The 18,860-nt window shown below is 43.1% G+C and overlaps 1 protein-coding gene across 1 annotated transcript; it reads left to right on the plus strand.

Moving 5' to 3' along the window:
* Positions 1-941: 941 nt before the first annotated feature.
* Positions 942-14,269, plus strand: Ppp2r2d (protein phosphatase 2 regulatory subunit Bdelta). The gene is made up of 6 exons (XM_028787151.1): positions 942-1,039; positions 2,894-3,006; positions 5,465-5,642; positions 6,679-6,843; positions 8,982-9,243; positions 13,427-14,269. The coding sequence occupies exons 3-6, from the start codon at positions 5,483-5,485 to the stop codon at positions 13,704-13,706; spliced, it is 867 nt and encodes a 288-aa protein (XP_028642984.1). The 5' UTR covers positions 942-1,039; positions 2,894-3,006; positions 5,465-5,482; the 3' UTR covers positions 13,707-14,269.
* Positions 14,270-18,860: the final 4,591 nt, after the last annotated feature.

Below are 18,860 nucleotides of genomic sequence, written 5' to 3' on the forward strand. Positions count from 1 at the left end.
TCAGAGTGTGTCTGAACCTTATTCTTATTCAGGCAGCAGGTGGCACAGTTAAAATGTGTAAGACTGTCCTCCAGAGTCCTAGATTTTTGTCTAGAAATATGACAGCTTTTCCCACTCATAGGCATGGAGCGTACCACCCTGCTTCCCACCCCTGTAGTCTTCCCCTGAGGTGGCATACACACCATTTATGTACTGCAGAGCCTCTTCAGACACCTTGGGATTGGGAAAGAGCTCCAAGCCTTACCGTTTGTCAATCTTGAACAGGGTGGTCATGATCTGTAGCACTGTACAGAGACCAGCAAAAGGTTCTATATGAATATTAAAACATTCCTATTATTACTGTGTAAGAATCAAATTTAGGGAGCTGGAGAGGTGAATCAGTGGTTAAAGAGCACTGACTTCTCTTGCAGAAAACCTAGGCTCAGTTTACAGTGCCTATGTGGAGGTTAGCAAGCACTCTTAACTCCAGTCCCAGGGGATACGATACCCTTTTTGCTGTCTGCCGGGTACTGTGTACATGTGGCACACATACATGCCTACAGGCAAATATTCATAAACATTAAAAAATATATTTATTTTAAAAGTTGACATTAAGCGTGCATTTTAAAGTTAGGTACCATTCTTCTAAAGCCAACTGGGGTGTTTTGTGTTGTTTTCCTTTAAAAATTATTTTTCTAAATTCTTATCCTACTTTGTAAATAAAACCATCCAAGTCTAGATAAGTTACTGATGACAGGAACATGAGGTTAAATTGGATCAGTGAAATCAGACTCTCAGAATTCCCATGTACGTGGGTTCTACCTTAGATCCATAAAGCAGACAAGAAGTATATATGCATTTTCATGGGATGTTTGTTTTATCTGGAGGGAAAATTTGTATGTGTTCATCTTTTGATCCTCACAAAAACATCAGTTGTGATTGACTCTGTCTTCTATTGACAGCCGACATCATCTCCACCGTTGAGTTTAATTACTCTGGAGACCTTCTTGCAACAGGAGACAAAGGTGGCAGAGTTGTTATTTTCCAACGGGAACAAGAGGTCAGTGCTTTACAGTCCACAGTCAAATGTCATCACTACATGCTGTACATACTGCTTACCAGAAAGAAAGCTTAGTTTTCAGTATCCAATTTTTTTTACACTCAGTCCTGTTGCAGTAATTATGTAGAATATTTTTTCAAGTACTACCTTAGTAGATGAGGAAGAAATCTTCTCTGTGTGAGTACTCCTAAGCTGACGATGCCTTCATCCTATTGCAATAGACACTTAGAAAATATTTTTGTTCAAAAGCATTCCTATCTTATGTGGATCCACAAGGCAGTTGGAAAGAGTATAAGAATGTGGCATCTCTGGATCACTTGTATTTGACTGCTTTCCTTTGGATTACCTGCTTCCGTGTGTGCATATCCACATTAAAGATTAAATCACAATGATAAGTCATTGTCTTTGTCCTTGGATTCCCGGAACAGCAGAGCTAACAGTACTACACCGCAGACATGTGCAGTCATCCACAGGGCAACGCTGCACCATGGAACAGAATCTAGCATCTCCTGAGAGCTAGTCCATCTCTTCAAGCAATAAGAGCCAGAATGGAAATTACTAGATAAAAACACCCTGACTAAGACTGCCAGACTACACATACCTCTTACACTTTGATTTTTCCCCTCTGTTAAAATTTTAAACTCATATCAGTACCAAAAGTTAGCTGGAGAGGTGAATCAGTGTAGTAGCCATTAGACTTCTCTGCTTCCCCTGATAATGGCCACATTCAATCTCTTTGAGTCTTACTTCATTTTCTTTTCTACTGGCATACTGGAACTGCCAAGTTAAACTGGCAGGGGCTGCCAGAGGTAAGACTTGGGCCCTCAAACTTTGGTTACACTGTAAACTTGGGGCCTGTTTGACAATTAAAAACAAAAAGGTGGAAGAGGGGGCACATCCACAGACAGGCTTAGTCATGTCCCACAAAACTGCTTGCCCACTGCAGAGAAGACTTATAGTGTGCAGAAAGGGCTGCGCGTTCTTTATTCTTCCAAGTGCATTAATGCCAGCTTCGTCAAGAGTTTTTTTGAGTCAAGACCTTTTTAACTTAAAAGATGTGTGATCATTTAATGCTCATGTTGATAGTAGTCAAAAATCTATCTGCCTTGTGCTTTAAGTTCATTAAAGAAGCTATCATGTTTCCTTGCAGAATAAAGGCCGCGCTCACTCTAGGGGAGAGTACAATGTTTACAGTACCTTTCAGAGTCATGAGCCAGAGTTTGACTATTTGAAAAGTCTAGAAATTGAAGAAAAAATTAATAAAATCAGGTGGTTACCGCAACAGAATGCTGCTCATTTTCTACTCTCTACAAATGGTGAGAATTGTAAATGACTATTTGATTTATTTTTAATTCTAGTGTGGATGGATTCTTATTGTAAATAACTCTAGAGGTTGTTTCTGCTTTAAACTTTGGAGAAGGTGAATTGTCAGCTAGGGTGAAAACAATAGCTAGAAAATTCAAATTCTTCATAGAAAACCAGTATTACTTCATATATTTGTTTACATCTTTAGTTTTTGTATGTGTGTGTATAGTGCATATGCATTTATGTAGTGAATACTTACGTATGCATGCTTCTGGAGGCCAGAGGAAGCCATTGGATATCCTCCACTGTCACTCTCTTATTTGTTTGAATAATGCAGACAGCACTGAGGTTTTAGGGACATGGCTAGGGATGTGAAGCTGGAGTCTCATGCTTGTTAAGCAACTGCTTTTCCCCAGTGAGCCACCTCCCCGGCCTCCTAAGCTTAGACACCAACTTAGGCAGGCAGCAGTTTCCTAGTGGTTAAATAACAGTGATACATGTCATTTATGATTTTTCTTTTAATATAAAGAATAAGGTTTTTATTTTCAGATAAAACTATTAAATTATGGAAAATAAGTGAACGGGATAAAAGAGCAGAAGGTTATAACTTGAAAGATGAAGATGGACGACTTCGAGACCCATTTAGAATTACGGCACTACGGGTATATGCTGCATTTTCTTTAACCCTTCGAGCACTTTTCAGAAATAATCCAAAACAGTTATATCAGCTGTTGAGAATACTGTTTTGAGTGTCACAGGCTTTACCTTCCTGACTCATCTATAATGATGGTAATAGCCCTAGTTGCTGTAAACTTGTTGAAAATGGGATTCTTCAATGTCACCAAGGTCATAAGATGGTGCTGAGGGAGAAGCTCATGTTTGGTTTTCTGGTAGAGCTTCTGTTGAGAAGTACCCAGGCGGTTGAGCTTTTGTGGTAGAATCCAGAGTATTTGCTAGTATAGTAACACAGTGAAGATACAGTAGCTGGTCAACCAGTGAGACACTAGCAGTGGAGCTGGTGAAATTTCCTCTTGAGTTAATTTCTTCTTGAGCACACTGATTTTTTTTTTTTTAATTCTTCACCTGTTGGATTGATCATTGATACTTTCAGTAGTGGGCTCAGCGCAAACAGTGGCACCTGGGTAGGAATGGAGCGCAGCTTTTGAGATAAGTGGCTAACGGATTTTTCAGTGAAATATAAGCCTTTGTTACACTGTTAACCAAGTGAAGGTATGGTATTGTTATGTGAAAGTAGCCACCTCTGTGCTGCTGTTATGTGGCAGCCTTTTTTGACATGCCTTCTCTAGGATGTCTCAGGCCCAGCAGTTGGAATGTATATAGTCTCTGACCCATTTTCTTGAAAAAGCTAGAAAATGGTGACAGCCAAGTAAGGGCTCTCTGTCCCTGTACAAAGACAGTGAGCAGAGTTGGGCTGACTATCCAAAGGCTGTCTTCCTCCTCTACCAGGTAACCTGTTACTGGGCCAAGAGAAGAGATGCTGTTTGTTGAAGTCTAAGTCATAGAACTCAGATGTTCTCTTCCATACCATAGCTCAGTTCTGGCATAGTGGCTGTGTTTGCATCTGTGACTTAGTGTGAACACATTTTTAAATCTCCCATGTTGTAAGGTGCTATTGCCAAGTTCTCTGGAACCTCCTGCTTACCTCTCCTGTCACCAACTTCATCCCACTTGCACACACAGCCTTCCCAGACGCTGAGATTCTCTCATTCAGACCCCTGCGTATTCCATAAGCTCATGTGCTTATTTGGTGAAACACAGGTCTTACCAGGCCTCTTTGACAGAATTAACTGGAATAAAACCTGTCAGGTGGCCAGAGTGAAGCCTATGAGAGAGGTGGTAGTGTGTTGGCACACAGTGAGGACAGAATCATTGGCTACCAACTCTGATATTCTAGGTCCAGACTGGAGTTTCTGCTTCTTTTAAGGATTTTTTTTCCTATTATTTTAATTCTATGAGAAGGGATTTAATTAAAAGGACTCTTTCAGTTAGGATTGCAGTTGTTGCTGCCTTGGTTAGCTGGAAACAGTAGAGGGTCATGGCAGGTGTGTGTCTTAGACTTGCATATTGTGGAACTGGCATTTCTGTTCTATGAAACCCCAGGGTATAGTCAGCACCTACCTAGGCTAAAATTCGAACAGCATCTCTACACATTTATCCAGGCACACTTTTACAGAATTTGGCTAGAGAAGACTAAGTTGAAAAATTCTTCTAAGCCTTTAGTTCCTTAGTATCTAATTACAGCAATAAAAATTACTCTAGTATTTAACTTTCTCTGGAACCTTAGGCTTTCCTTCCCTGAATAATAGAGAAATGGGGAGTCTTTTCCTCTTCTGTCTCGTGGTATTGCTTCTTTAGACTGAGTCTTATGCCTGTGTCAGGCACAAGTGTTCTGTCCAGGTCTCCCCTTCTCCATCCCTTCCCTCACCCCCCTCCTTATCTCTCTGCACCTATTAACTCTCTGCACCTAGCAACTGATACCCCAGAATCCTGTGGGGCTGTGGCACCAAGGCCTGTACACCATCCAGGTTACTAGCTGCACTTCAGACCAGACTAGCCAGCTCTCCATCTCAGATCTCAGCAGATGCTCTTGAGAATTAACCTACAGCATTTACAAATCACAGATAAATGCTTCATTAGATGCTTCTCAGCCCAAAGGACTCCCTGCATACTGTCTGTTGATCCCTACATATGCATATACTCCACCACTGTGGCCCATGAGTTGACACTGTGAATCAAAGCACAGCGCTATAAGAGCAGAGATTTGTGCCCTCAGCTACAAAGACAAGGAGTTACTGTCTAGTCTCAGCCATGGCCACCAGAGAACACCCAAGAGAGTAATGCTTTGGTGACCTAGAGAACATTGGTTAGGGCAGTTTACCTTCTTTTTTCCAACAAGAACAAGACCATAGTACTTCTGTAACAGGAACAAGGAGGAATGGCTGTGAACAGGCAGCTTTCCACCCTGTACTCTGTAGCAGCTCTCCTCTGATTTGAGGTGTTGCACAGCTGTAGAAAACCTGTCCCTTTTCTTGTCTAAATGCCAGATGCTTATGCTATTGTGACCTTTGTTTTAAATTCCTTTCTCCGTTCCATTTTTAGGTTCCAATATTGAAGCCCATGGACCTTATGGTAGAAGCAAGTCCACGACGAATTTTTGCAAATGCTCATACATATCACATAAATTCCATTTCAGTAAATAGTGATCATGAAACATATCTCTCTGCAGATGATCTGAGAATTAACCTATGGCATTTAGAAATCACAGATAGAAGCTTCAGTATCCTTTACCAAGTGCTGCCTCTGTTTGTTTCTTTGGTTTCTGTGTAATTACTTCTCATGAACAGCTCTACCGTGGTCTCTCAAACACTGACCTTTTGAATGCAGTATTTTCTAGAGTAGTGGCAACAGAAGGTCTTTGCGATTGAGTGTCCCTAAAGATACTAACCTTTGCCTGAAAGTTCATGTGAGAAACCTTGAATATTACCATATGCCTCCCACCTCTTGCCCTCCAGTGAACCATTCATGTCCTGCCTGACTGGAACTCTTAAGCACTTTAGTTCTTGTCACCGTAGAGGTCACAGTACTTGTTCTTGCCCCCAGGCTGCCTTGCTGTCCTTGTGTTGAGTCGTCACCTACCTTCTGTGAGGTCTCAGCCTTAGCTCCCTGCTATTTCTGTCATGTTTTACCCTGTAACCCCAGCAGCTTTCATCTACCTAACTTGAGGGTATCAGAGTTGGGCTGGGTCCCCTCTCTACTGCACCCTGCCACTGACTAGGCAGCTTGAGACTCTTGCTGTCTTTTTCTTCTTTGGGTTCCTGTCTCTCCGTTGTGGCATCCAGTGATGAGATACACAACTCGTACATTGTATATTATTTTTGTCTTAGTTTCTCTTGATAGATAAATCTGTCCATCGACTTCCCACAATGGCCCAGAGCAGAATTTCACTCTTCCTTTTATTTCCATCGGCTGATTCATGCTTGACTTCCTGATGTGTTTATATTGGTCTAGCAATCCAAGCTCTGGAAGTTAAGTAATTAGAAAGGCAGAATTTGTAATTTGATACTGTCCATGTTTTCTTAATTATAGATAGAAATATGTGTGTAGGTGGCACTGATTGGCTTCATTGTAGATGTCATTCTGTGTGCTCTGTCGTACATACTGTCCTGCATCCACCTGAAGCCCCTGGCTGTGGGCTCCTCTGTGGCAGTGTATATGGTCAGTCTCCTGCAGCTCCTCCCTTATGCCTCACTGCACAGTTTTCTATCACATTTCCCTTGGACAGCTAAGCACTATGCCTTAACATCGTGCTCCAGACATTGTGGACATCAAGCCAGCTAACATGGAGGAGCTGACAGAAGTCATCACTGCCGCAGAGTTCCACCCACACCAGTGCAATGTATTCGTCTACAGCAGCAGCAAGGGGACCATCAGGCTGTGTGACATGCGTTCCTCTGCCCTATGTGACAGGCATGCCAAGTGTAAGTCTCTGAGAATACCCTTGATTTCCTGTTCATGCTGATAGAAGCCCTAAATGTCTTCTTCAGGCTTGGAGCATGGGCAGGCAAGCTCCCCATGGGCCATGCTAATAAAGAAGTACTCCAGCAGCTTCCTGTACTCTGAGCTCTCTGTGACCTGGGTCCATCCAGTGAACACCGTCATCCTAGCCTCTTTTGTGTAGTAGGACCTGGGCCGTAGCTATCAGAGTGCATTCCACTTGTGTTGTCTGTATCAAACAGATACAGTGCTGTGTGCCTGGAGTCCATGCTACTCAGGAAACTGAGGCAGAATTGATTGTGTGAGGGCCAGGAAGAGACTTCATCTTCAAAAGAGGGTGGGGATAAAGCGTTGCTCTTTACAGAGAGATAGCTCACCTGCTAAGTGTGAACTGCTCTTGCAGAGGACCTGAGTTTGGTTTCCACAACCCGTTTCAAGTGGCTTACAACTGTCTATTAATTCCAGCTTTATGGCAAAAACAAGCAAAACCGTGCTCTTAATCCTATAAGCAGCGGCAGGGAGATTTCCAGGCAAACTGTCCATACAGTGATATTTGACCAGGGCTACATAGTGAGTGAGACGCTGCCTCAACATGAAAACTCTCCAGTTCCAGGAGATTGCCCCCTGCCACATACAAATGCACACCTAAAATTTTAAAAATAAACTTTGAGAGCCAGTGAGATGGCCCAGCCAGTGAAGGTACTCTCTGCCAAGACTGGTGACCTGAGTCTGTTTGATCCTCAGGATCTACATGGTGGAAGAAAACTGACTCCTGAAAATTGTCCTCTGACTTTGACATGCAAGCTCCATCCCTAAACCAAATAAATAAATGTATTTTTAAATGGGGGGAGGGGAAGGAGGCTAGAGGGATGGCTCAGCAAAGACGGCACTAACTGCTTTTCCAGATGTCCTGGGTTCAATTCCCAGCAACCACATAATGGCTCACAACCATCTGTAATGGAATCCTATGCCCTCTTCTGTGTCTAAAGGCAGCGACAATATACTCATATACATAAAATAAATCTTTAAAAAAATGAGAACCCAACTTCAAAGCATACCATGATCTATGTTGTCCTTGTACATCATCTTAGAAAGCTACAATGCACAGCTGTCTAGGAGAACTTCCCACTCCCAATGCTGATATACTTGTGCAAATAGGGAAGCAAGTCTTTCTCACCTACTCTGGAGTGGCATTGTGAAATGTGTATCAACCAGGAAGTGCTCCTCCTGAGGCCAAAGCGTGTCATGGAATGCTGTTCCTGTAGTACTAGCATACGTAGCCTGTGTCTTCCAGGTGTTCCTTAGTAAACAACTTTAGGTTTCAAGAAGAGCTGTCCTTCTCAGCACTAGATTAATTGAGTAAATGCTTCATATTGGCACTAGCTTGCTCCCAGTCTGTTCCATGCAGAGCCAGCAACCATCACAAGCTCCTACACAGAATTTTAGAAGCCCTAGAGAAGCTTCAAGAAAAGGAAATGTATCTCCCAGCCTAAAACATGATAAGACATGGGCATGTCTATGAGCTGGGGATCCAGAAGCCTTGGGTGGTAGACCTCTCTCTGCCATGGGTCCCAGGTGAAGGGAGGGAGCTATTAAGCTGCTGCAGACAAAGCTAGTTCTGTGGAGGAAGCAATACCACTCCTTCACTCAAATCACCGTGGAACATGACCACTCACTAGAGAAGGCAAACTTCTTTGCTGTCTGGGCTTGTCCAGTAGACGTATTGTGTAGCTGGCCACTGTATTGTTGGTTTAAGGTCCAAGGCAGTCTAGCAGTCCTGCAAGCTCTGTGCCTTCTGATGAGTAGGCCCTTCCCAAGGTGCCCAGAGCACTGTTTCTGTACTACACATACTCTTGCAATGTGGACAAATAGGTACATCATGTTCCCAGCCCAGTATCTTGAGGGTTACAAGCAGCTGCAGTCATGTGTGCCCCCATATGGTTCAAGGTCTGCAAGGATTTGAAGGCCTGCACCTTATGGGCACTGATGGTAGAGGAAGACAAAGCTAGGGAAGTGAGGATGACACTGAGCCCTTCAGGGTCTCTGAGAAACCTCTGCTGATTTTAGGTTGGTAGTCTTCTGATTTAGCATAGTAGCTGAAAGTGGTCACTTTGTTTTTCAGTTTTTGAAGAGCCAGAAGATCCCAGCAGTAGATCCTTTTTCTCAGAAATAATCTCATCTATATCTGATGTCAAGTTCAGCCACAGTGGTCGATACATGATGACCAGAGACTATCTGTCGGTGAAAGTATGGGACCTCAACATGGAGGGCAGGCCTGTCGAGACCCACCAGGTACATGAGTACCTACGAAGCAAGCTCTGCTCCTTGTATGAGAATGACTGCATCTTTGACAAATTCGAGTGCTGCTGGAATGGTTCAGACAGGTGAGGCTCCCAGAGTCATAGCACGCTGACATCCAGAGGTGCTGGTTCCTTCCTTTGTGATCTCCAGCAAGCCCTTCAGACTGGGAGAGATCTCAGTCAGTTGCAAGATGCTGACAGGATTCTGTTTTCTAGGTCTTTTATTTGTCCCATGAGGTATCCCAGAGAAAGCCAGGTATTTGACTTTGCTCACTGACAGTGCACCTTGGTTCATGGTACATGTAGAGTACTCAGTGAGTGATTACATGGATAAGTGGAAGAAAGGAAGCAGCAAGTCATTCACCAGTCCAAAAGGCCACCATTCAGTTTGCTTGTGTTTAGGGAGTTTAAGGCACAGGACACACCCTTCCTGTAGGCTTCATCATTTGTCTCCTGTACAGATCACATTGGTTTTTCAGTGTTACTGAGAGTCTTTGAAATCATCCCATAAGAAGACATGTTTCAGGTGATATAAGCAGATTGTCTGAGATCATCTTTTTGTAGAATTTCTGTTGAGAATTTAAGTGACTAGACACTGTCAAACACTTCAATATAAATAGCTAGGGATGTGGTAGCACAGTTTTAACCACCGCATTTGGGTGATAAGGCAGGAGAACTACCTGTTGAGGACTAGCTTGGGCTGTATAGCATGACCCTGTCTCAGAACTATCCAGATACCTACATTAGCTTCTTTAAGTAATAGTTGAGCTCACAAACTTAAGATTGCTGCCTCAGTCTCAAATGTTCAATCCTACAATGTGTCTCTGTTTCGAAGCTTGCAGGACTTTGAGGTCTGTCCTAGCTGCATGGTGTGAGAGACCTCACAGTGAAGAGCTAAATGCTTCCTCAGAGACAAGGCTGAGCACCCTTAGACAGACCTTTCCTAAACTGCTCACAAATTAACTAGCTTGCCAGTTTAGACTTTCAGAGGACAAACACTGCTATCCCTTGGCTACAGCAAGCAGCATGAGCTTCAGACTGGCAGCAGCTCCCAGAGTGACTTGTGGACCTGCCATAAACCTTGAAGCACTGAGTCTGTCATTGCTCCCAACTTACCTGAGACTGGAGGATCCTCTGCTTTTACAGTAAGCAGCCTGTATTTTATACCTTAAGGTTCCCAGGTAGAAGGCATTCATGGATCTTTTGAAACTCAATGAAAAGCATGCAAGACTGCCTCAATCACCCAGCGCTCAGGTCTCTTCCAGTGTGAAATCATTTAAGACGCTCACAAGAGGAATTTATCACATATATTCAGGAAAATGCTGTCACAGGCAACAGAAACAATAAAATTTCTAAGAATGTTTTTATTTTTACTTGGGTTACCAAAGTCTGGTGTATCCCAGGCTAGCCTCAAACTCAAGATTTACTTGAGGATCGCTTTGAACACCTAAACCCCTGCCTAAACTTCCCATGTGCTAGGATTATAGATGTGTTACCTTACCCAATTTATGTGGTACTGGGAATCCAGCCCAGGGTTTCATGCATTCATTCTAGACAAACATTCTACCAACAAAGTTATATCTGTATATCCTCAGTCCTTTTTATTTTTGGCACAGACTCTTGGTTTGTATCTTTGGAAAGTCTTGAACTCAAAATCCTTTTACCTCAGCCTCCTGAGTGCTAGAATTAGAAGGTATGGAATTACCATACCTGGCATAACATTGTAAGAGTTCAAATGTAGTAAGTAACAGATTATAAAATAAGAATACTTAGAATAGTTACTAATTAAAGGACAGAACCAAAAAGCTGATCAGAGAACCATAAGACTAATAAAATGTTCTAAGAAGTTCTAACACAACTTTTAGAAATAAAAGATACAGCTGATCCAAGTCTAACTAGAGATTAATGAGCTGCAAGGAAGATCAGAAGTTACCCAGAATACAGCCAGGGCTACAGAGAGAATTCCTGACTCTGAAAAGAAGGGCGGGGGGGGGGGAATATGTTTACCATGCAAACATGAGGACCTGAGTGTGTAGCTCCAGAATCCACCTAAAAGCCAGGTATGGCAGTGCACAGCTGTAATCCCAACAGTGGGAAAATTACTGGGCTTCATTGGCTTCTGGCAGGCCCAGCCAAATCAGTGAGTGCCACATTTAGTGAGAGACCCTGCCTGAAGGAAAAACCTAAGGTGGATGGAGGAGCTGGTGAATTTACAGAGCAGTTAAAAATACTATTTCTTTTTCCAGAAGAACAGGGTTCATTTCTAGGGAGATGTGAATGAAGCTCTCCTCTGGCCTCAATTGGCGCACAGGTGTACTCAAAGGCAAAACACCCACACATGTAAAATGTTTTTTTAATGGAGTGATTGAGTAAAGGATATGAGATCAACCAATGGCGTCCAGGGGTAACCATGGAGATAAATGTCCATAATATACGAATTATAAGTTTAAGAGAGAGTGGCTACCAGGTGTGTACATACTTTTAATCTTAACCAATTAAGAGACAAAGACAGGTGCATCTCTTGAATTCAGAGTCGCACTGATTTACAAGGTGAGTTCTAGGTCAGTTAGAGCTACACACAATAAGAACCTGCCTCGGGAAATGATGATGCTGACTGCTAGTTCATTTTAGAAAGGACAGAGACCACAAGTGGGAATGAACAGTGGAAAATACAGTGATGAGGAGTGAGGCCAGTGGTACTGCCTGGCCTCCTGTGCACTGTGCTAACATCAGTATGTTGGGAAGATTTGGCACATAAAGACAAGAAAACAGAAACCTGACACATCAACAGATTTGAATGAACAAGAATAACAAGGTTTTTCTAAGTTTATTTGGTATGGAGTTTGAGGTAAGCTTAACCAGATGATAAAATATATACAGGCAGCTAGGAAGAGCCCTGAGCAGTGTAGTAACTTGAAGGACTTTGGCTTTGTAAAGACCACTAGCCATGCAGCTGTGGGACAGCAAGAGCATGGAGGCCAGGAAGAGTTGGAGGGTTTCCAAGGAGAGGACAGAAGAGGTTGGTTGGTCTTCACTTGCCAGAGAAGTCAAAGGGCCACATGGAATGTCTTTTTTTTTTGCTTTGTTTTTTTTTTTTGTGTGTTTTTTTTGTTTTTGTTTTTGGTTTTGTTTTGAAACAGCATTACATATTTTGTAGCCCAAGCTGACCTGTAACTTGCTGTATAAATAGGCATGTTCCCTGTACTTATAGGAAAATCAGGAGTCTGGGGTTATCCTCTGGTATATATCAAGTTTGAGGCCAACCTATGCTATATGAAATCTTGTTTCTAAACACAAAACAAAATGGGCGTGGGGGGTCCTCAGTGTATGGCAGCTGCCTATAATCCCAATACTAGAATCATCTTGCAACCGCATACACAATCCAACATACAGAAAATAAAAATGACCCCTTACAAAGTCGTGGATCAAATTGTGGTAGCCTCCTGCTTTAGCTGTCTTGATGTTGGAATTACAGATGTGCACCTCCATTGTACCTAGCTTTGAAAGAAACTTAGAGATTAATCACATCATTTAATAACTTGAGTTAACCTCTGTTGGGAAATGTGACTAGACTATAACCAGTTTTGACTTAATTGTTAATGAGGTCAGGCTTATGGTAAACTGTCAGTTTATGACTAAGACAGAGAAGGATTTGTTGGGGGGAGGGTTGCTTTTTTGAGACAGGATCTCTATTACATAGACCTAGGTGTCTTGAAATTCACTATGTAGATCAGGCTGGCCTCAAACTCACAGAGCTCTTCCTACCTCTGCCTCCCAAGTGCTAGAGTAAAAGTGACTTGGACAGAGTTTTCTTCTTTCTTCCTCATCCCTCCTTTCTTCCCACTACCCCCTGCTCCTTCTACTTTCTATTCCTCCACCACTGTCTGCCTCTCCTTTCTCTCCTCTTCCCTCTTCTATACATTAGATAGGAGACTTTCCTCTTCCCTCTTCTATACATTAGACAAGAGAGATGAAGGATTTCTGTTCTCGCCCCCATGTCTTAGCTTACTATCACCTGTAAGACACATTGCAGGGGATCCGACACACTCTTCTGGCCTTGGTGATCAAGGACTTAAATTATGGATCCATTACTTTTCTTGGACATGAAAATAAGTGAAGTTCACTGGAGAATCTGTATTACATTTCTTTCCTGATAATGTAGAAATTGGGGCCTGTAGAGAGTCCAGACTTGATGCCATTACCCTGGTTCATGCCATTGCCATGATACTGCTGTGTACTCAGTGTCCCCTCTTTTTTCTCTGAACAGTGCCATTATGACGGGGTCCTACAACAACTTCTTTAGAATGTTTGATAGAAACACTCGGAAGGATGTTACACTGGAAGCCTCAAGAGAGAACAGCAAACCCCGAGCCAGCCTGAAGCCACGGAAAGTCTGTACAGGGGGTAAGAGAAAGAAAGACGAGATAAGCGTGGACAGTTTGGACTTCAATAAGAAGATCCTGCACACAGCCTGGCACCCCATGGAGAGCATCATTGCTGTAGCTGCCACCAATAACTTGTATATATTCCAGGACAAAATTAATTAAGGAAACTGACTGGAGGACCAAGTGTTGTCTTGCATACCTAAGCCGGTCGTTTTCCTGTCAAAAAAAGGCATTGTCCTCTCCATTGAGAATAGTGATGCACTTCTACTTCCCTCATAGACACAGGAGAAGAAGGGGTCTCAGCTGGAGTCTTGGGAGAGATGAGTGCCGCTGCTGAAGGGAAAACCTACTCGAAGCTGAATTGGTGGACTCTGCTCAATAAAGGCCATTACTCAAATGTATTTATTTAAGTCTGAGCCTTCCTTTACAGTTTATAGACCAAAAAACTAACATCTGAGAGAGAAAAAAAAAAAGTCTCATCAAATCTCTCTCCAGCTCTTCCCTCTGTCTCTGCCATCCATCCCTGGGCCTTATCCTGGACATGGTGTAGCCACCACCCACGTTCCTCTCTGGCCAGTGGGCTGCATCACCCACCGCTGGTGCGTGGTGCATGGATACGCCCGAGCAGGCTCAGGCAGCTCTACTCACCCACTGCACCTGCCATCACACCTTCTGTGGAGCTACTTAATAAACACAACACACTGTGAAGTGTTTTTAAACCCAAATGCCACTGCAGTCTTTATTTGTTTCAGTTGCACAGAATGAAATTATTCAGGATATTTATACTTTGGAATAAATTGAAAACTTTTTTCCTTTAGGAGAATGGTTGAGTTTGTACAGAACTTCAGATTCTAAATGTAACTATCCCAAATTGCCACTTGGTTTCTTGTAGTGACTCCATCTGGGAAAGCCAAAATTGTGTCAACCTCTGAAAAAGAAATGTACATGAAAGAGCAACAGAAGTGCAGCTCTCAGATTAACACCTAGCTTAAAGTAGGGCCCAGAGTCGCCACAACTCATGTGCACAGACTTTCTTTTTAAAAATACTTTTAAAATACTGCTAAAATTATATGCATGCTAGATTTCATATTGTACCTCAATCAGCAGAACTCAACAACTGTACTTAGGCTATATGATACTACCTGTACCTATGGCTCATTTTAAAACACCTTGGATATCAGGGGTCAAGATTTCCTGACTAGAAATATAAACATTTAAAAGAGAAAGGAAAAAAAGGTAAAAGTACCAACACTTGGTTAAGCCTTGGTAGGCAGATGGATCTGTGAATTCTAGGGCAGCTTGGGCTACACAGAGAATGTTTCCATGGGATTCAGCTAATGAGCTACTGCAGGGCAGAGCCCGAGCCTGCTGAAATGGGAAGGTGTACTGGTGACTGCCAAGGCATCTACAAGGGCAACATACCTCACCATCACAGGAACTAACTGATGCCACCCACCTCAGTTCACACTAATTAGAAACAGAGGACTTACTTAAAAGGACTCACACTCTGCCAGGCATGGTTGCACGCACATGCCACTAATCCTAACAAACAGGAAGCAAGAGCAGACACATTGGTGGTTTCCAGGCCAGCCAAGGCTACATAGTGAGAGACCCTGCTCAAAAGAAAGAATAAAACTAGCTTGGTATAGTAGCACATGCTTTAATCCCAGCACTAGGGAGGCTAAAACAAGCAGATCTCGAGTTTGAGGCGAGCCTGGTCATAGTTCGAGAACAGTCAGGACTACATAGTGACAAAAAAATATACTTTAGCTCTTGATTGTGGCAGCTTACAGTGTCAGAGACAAGTTACACAAGCATCAGCCCTGGTGCCCCAGGAAACCCAATCCTAATGTAGCAGGACTGTTCCTGTGCCTCTGTTCTGCCCAAAAAGTTCAATACATTGATGTTTAACTGGATTTACACTGAGTATTTGGACAACATTTTCCATCTTTAAAATTTTTCCCAGCAAAGCCTGCTGGCCACTTGTAGAGGAGGCAGAGTAGGTGAGCTTGTAGGTTTGTTCTGTGAGCTCAGCTGTCCCCTTGGATTACAGCAGGTGCTGTCTCTCCATCACAGGACTGAGCCTGCAGAGTCTTTTTAGACAGCTGTGCATTGCTGTGGTGTAGATAACAGGTGCTCTTGATGGCAGTTACCAGTGTTGGCTAAAAAGGCTTCTGACAAATTGACACTGAAGGCTGGTTTTGTTTCAGTGCAAGATTCTCACTGTTGTATCCCAGGCTGGCATCTTCTTCAGTCTCCCAGAGACATGTCACCATGTCTAGCTTAAGGTAAGAATCCTAGCTGGGCAGTGGTGGCGCACGCCTTTAATCCCAGCACTTGGAAGACAGAGGCAGGCAGATTTCTGAGTTCAAGGCCAGCCTGGTCTACAGAGTGAGTTCCAGGACAGCCTGGGCTACACAGAGAAACCCTGTCTCAAAAAAAAAAAAAAACCCAAAAAGGTAAGAATCCTATAGTTACAAATTTTAAATTGGTCTTGTTCTTTGTATTCAAATTTGGAATGGCTAACATTTCTTTCTCCAAAATGTTCCATTTAAGATACCAGTTTCTGTCAAATGTTTTATTGCTCTGCTTCTGGGCTGAGGACCTAGAAAAAGCATGTGAATTTTGTTTTGGAGTGGATGACAAGTCTTATTATGTGGCACTGTCCTGGAACTCATCACTGTGGAGCAGGCTGACATCAAATACAGCAGTCTTAACTGTTTCTCCCTCCCAAGTGCACCACTGAGTTTGGCATACATGTAGCATTTTTTATTTTGATACAGGGTCTCACTGCCTAGCCCTAGCTAGCCTGGAACTCTGTATAGCCTATGTTGGCCTCAAACTCATGAGATCCTGCCTCCAGGATCAAAGATGTGTACCACAACTACCCTATATATTTGAATTTAAACATGTATTTTTGCCTGATTGCATGCAATCCACATACTTGAGAGGAGGCGCAGAAGTACAAGCTTATCCACTGATACATGATAAGTTAAGCCAACTTTGGCTACTTGAGACCCTGAGGGTTGGAGGACCTAAGCATGGTGACATACCGTGGATCCCAGCACAAAAGAGGCAGAAACTACTGAATCTCTTGAGTTCCAACCAGGACTACAAAGTGAGACCCTATCTCAGGGGTTTGTTTTGTTTGTTTGTTTTGATTTTTTAATTTAAAAAATTAAAAGAAGGGCTGAAGAGATGAGTCAGCAGTTAAGAGCACCTGCTTCTCCTGCAGAGAACCTTGATTTACTTCCCAGAACCCACATGTGGCTCACAACCTGCTGTAACTCCCAATTCCAGGGGATTCAGTGTCTTGGATGTACTAGGTATGCATATACACATACATAAACTCAAGCTAATCACTCATACATAAAAACTAAAATCTTTTTAAAGGTTTTTAATTATATTTTTTTCTGCTGGGTGCTGGTGTTGCACCCCTTTAATCCCAGCACTTAGAAGGCAGAAGTAAGTGAATCTCTGAATTTTGAGTCCAGCCAGAGAAACCCTTCTTGAGAAAAGAACTAAAGTTGTGCTTCTGTGATGCAGTTACGCATCAGTCATGCCATCTGACGAGACATTGATAGTTGCATTCATCAGTTGCAGTAAAACAGATACCAAGTGGAAACGATTCTTATGGTTGGTCCTGGGACAGTTTCCCTTGCTGTTGAAAGTGGAGGGAAGGTGGGTACCTGAGGCTGTTCTCTGCTATTATTCTTGGGTCCTGGCCCAGCTACCATATCTGGAAAGTCTTCCTGTACGGAACTGTGTGGCAACTGGCTTCTAGCCAGAAGTCACACTACTCTTCTTAACTGAGGGCCTCCAGTGAGAGCCCTGCCCACAGTGACCCACTGGATGAATGATGGGTACCTGCTGTGTGTCTGACACCCGTTTTAGGCCAGTACTGTTATACCCTGTCCCAACTGCCATGCTTTTAAAGTCTGAAGAGTCAGGTTCTTATGCAAGTTAATGTGAGGTGTAACTGCTAATCCTTGGACTTTGCAGATAGAGAAAATACCCAAGGGTGCTGAGTGTTCTCTGCATGCAGCATGGCAGGGTGCTGGCTAGGGAAGCAAACAGGCCAAGGTTCCATCCTGGGGGTGAGGGAAGCTGTCTGGCAAGCCACACTGGGGCATGGTGGTGCAGGTAGCTGCATTTCTAGGGGCTCAGCAGCATTTGTAGGGACTGGCATGCAGGCAGTTAAGAGGTCAGCTTGGTCTACATAGCAAGTTCTAGGATAGCCTGGACTACATAGAGACTGTGTCTCAAAAACAAAAAACACTTCTGTCATTCCCACCCAGTCTGCCTGCTGCTGCCTGTCATTTTATCACCAGTTCTGCCTCAAGTCCCACATTTTCTGAGTAAACGCATGTGTCACTCAGAGGACCAGAAGAATTTTGAGGCAAAGCAGCAAGGAAATGGTCAAAAGAACGGTACTCTCTCCAGGAAAGAGTCAGTGTGGTCTGGAGCTCTCCCCAAAGTGGTCCTGCACAATGATTTTATGTAAATTATTCAAGTAAAAAACTTAACACTTCAAAAATGGACACTGGTACCTAAATTTGCCCATAGCAGACAGGACCTGCACTATCAGACTGATGGGATAAAACTCCTAAAAGAGGTGAAAAGTGTTATGGTGAAAATCAAAGTCTTGGTGTGCAGGAGTATTATTTTTTTTAAAGATTTATTTATGTATATGAGTACACCATAGCTCTCTTCAGACACACCAGAGGAGGGCATCAGATCACATTACAGATGGTTGTGAGCCACCACCATGTGGTTGCTGGAAATTGAACTCAAGAACTCTGGAAGAACAGTCCGCTGAGCCATCTCTCCAGCCCAGGAGCATTATTCTTAAGTTTTTTAACTCTTCAGTTTTGTAGCTGTTTTGATAGCTAAGTAAGTGAAATGAGACTTTGGTGGCAATCCTGAGCTGATGAGTGACTGAAGGCAGCTTGTTCAGTTTGCATATACATTTTTAAAGTTTTGATTTTGCAAAGCTTGTGTTCTGACTTCAAGTCTTGCACATTTCAGGTGTTAAGATGTATAGGCACAGAACTCTGTCCCACCACTCAGACCTCATGCCGTGGCTTGAGGAGCATAACTCCTGGCTCTTGTGACTGGAGGGCACTGTACAATGGCCCTATGTCTTGGCCCAATTCCACTATTACAATGATGCTTATTTCCAGGTTTTTGGCTGAATCAGGTGTTGTAATGCAAGCCTCTACTTGGTAAGCTGAGGCAAGAGGATCACAGTGAGTTTGATGTCAGCATGGTATACAATGAAATCTTGTCTCAAAAATATAGAGGGGGAATAGGATG

This window comes from Grammomys surdaster, unplaced genomic scaffold (genome assembly GCF_004785775.1).
Source record: "Grammomys surdaster isolate TR1022 unplaced genomic scaffold, NIH_TR_1.0 125612, whole genome shotgun sequence".
In the NCBI taxonomy this organism is placed as follows: domain Eukaryota; kingdom Metazoa; phylum Chordata; class Mammalia; order Rodentia; family Muridae; genus Grammomys; species Grammomys surdaster.

Excerpts from the sequence above, each read along its gene's own strand:
- Ppp2r2d (XM_028787151.1), top strand. The coding sequence starts at position 5,483 with ATGGACCTTATGGTAGAAGCAAGTCCACGACGAATTTTTGCAAATGCT. Across the intron at positions 5,643-6,678 it reads AATCACAGATAGAAGCTTCA|ACATTGTGGACATCAAGCCA; the intron begins GTATCCTTTACC and ends ATCGTGCTCCAG. Across the intron at positions 9,244-13,426 it reads TGCTGGAATGGTTCAGACAG|TGCCATTATGACGGGGTCCT; the intron begins GTGAGGCTCCCA and ends TTCTCTGAACAG.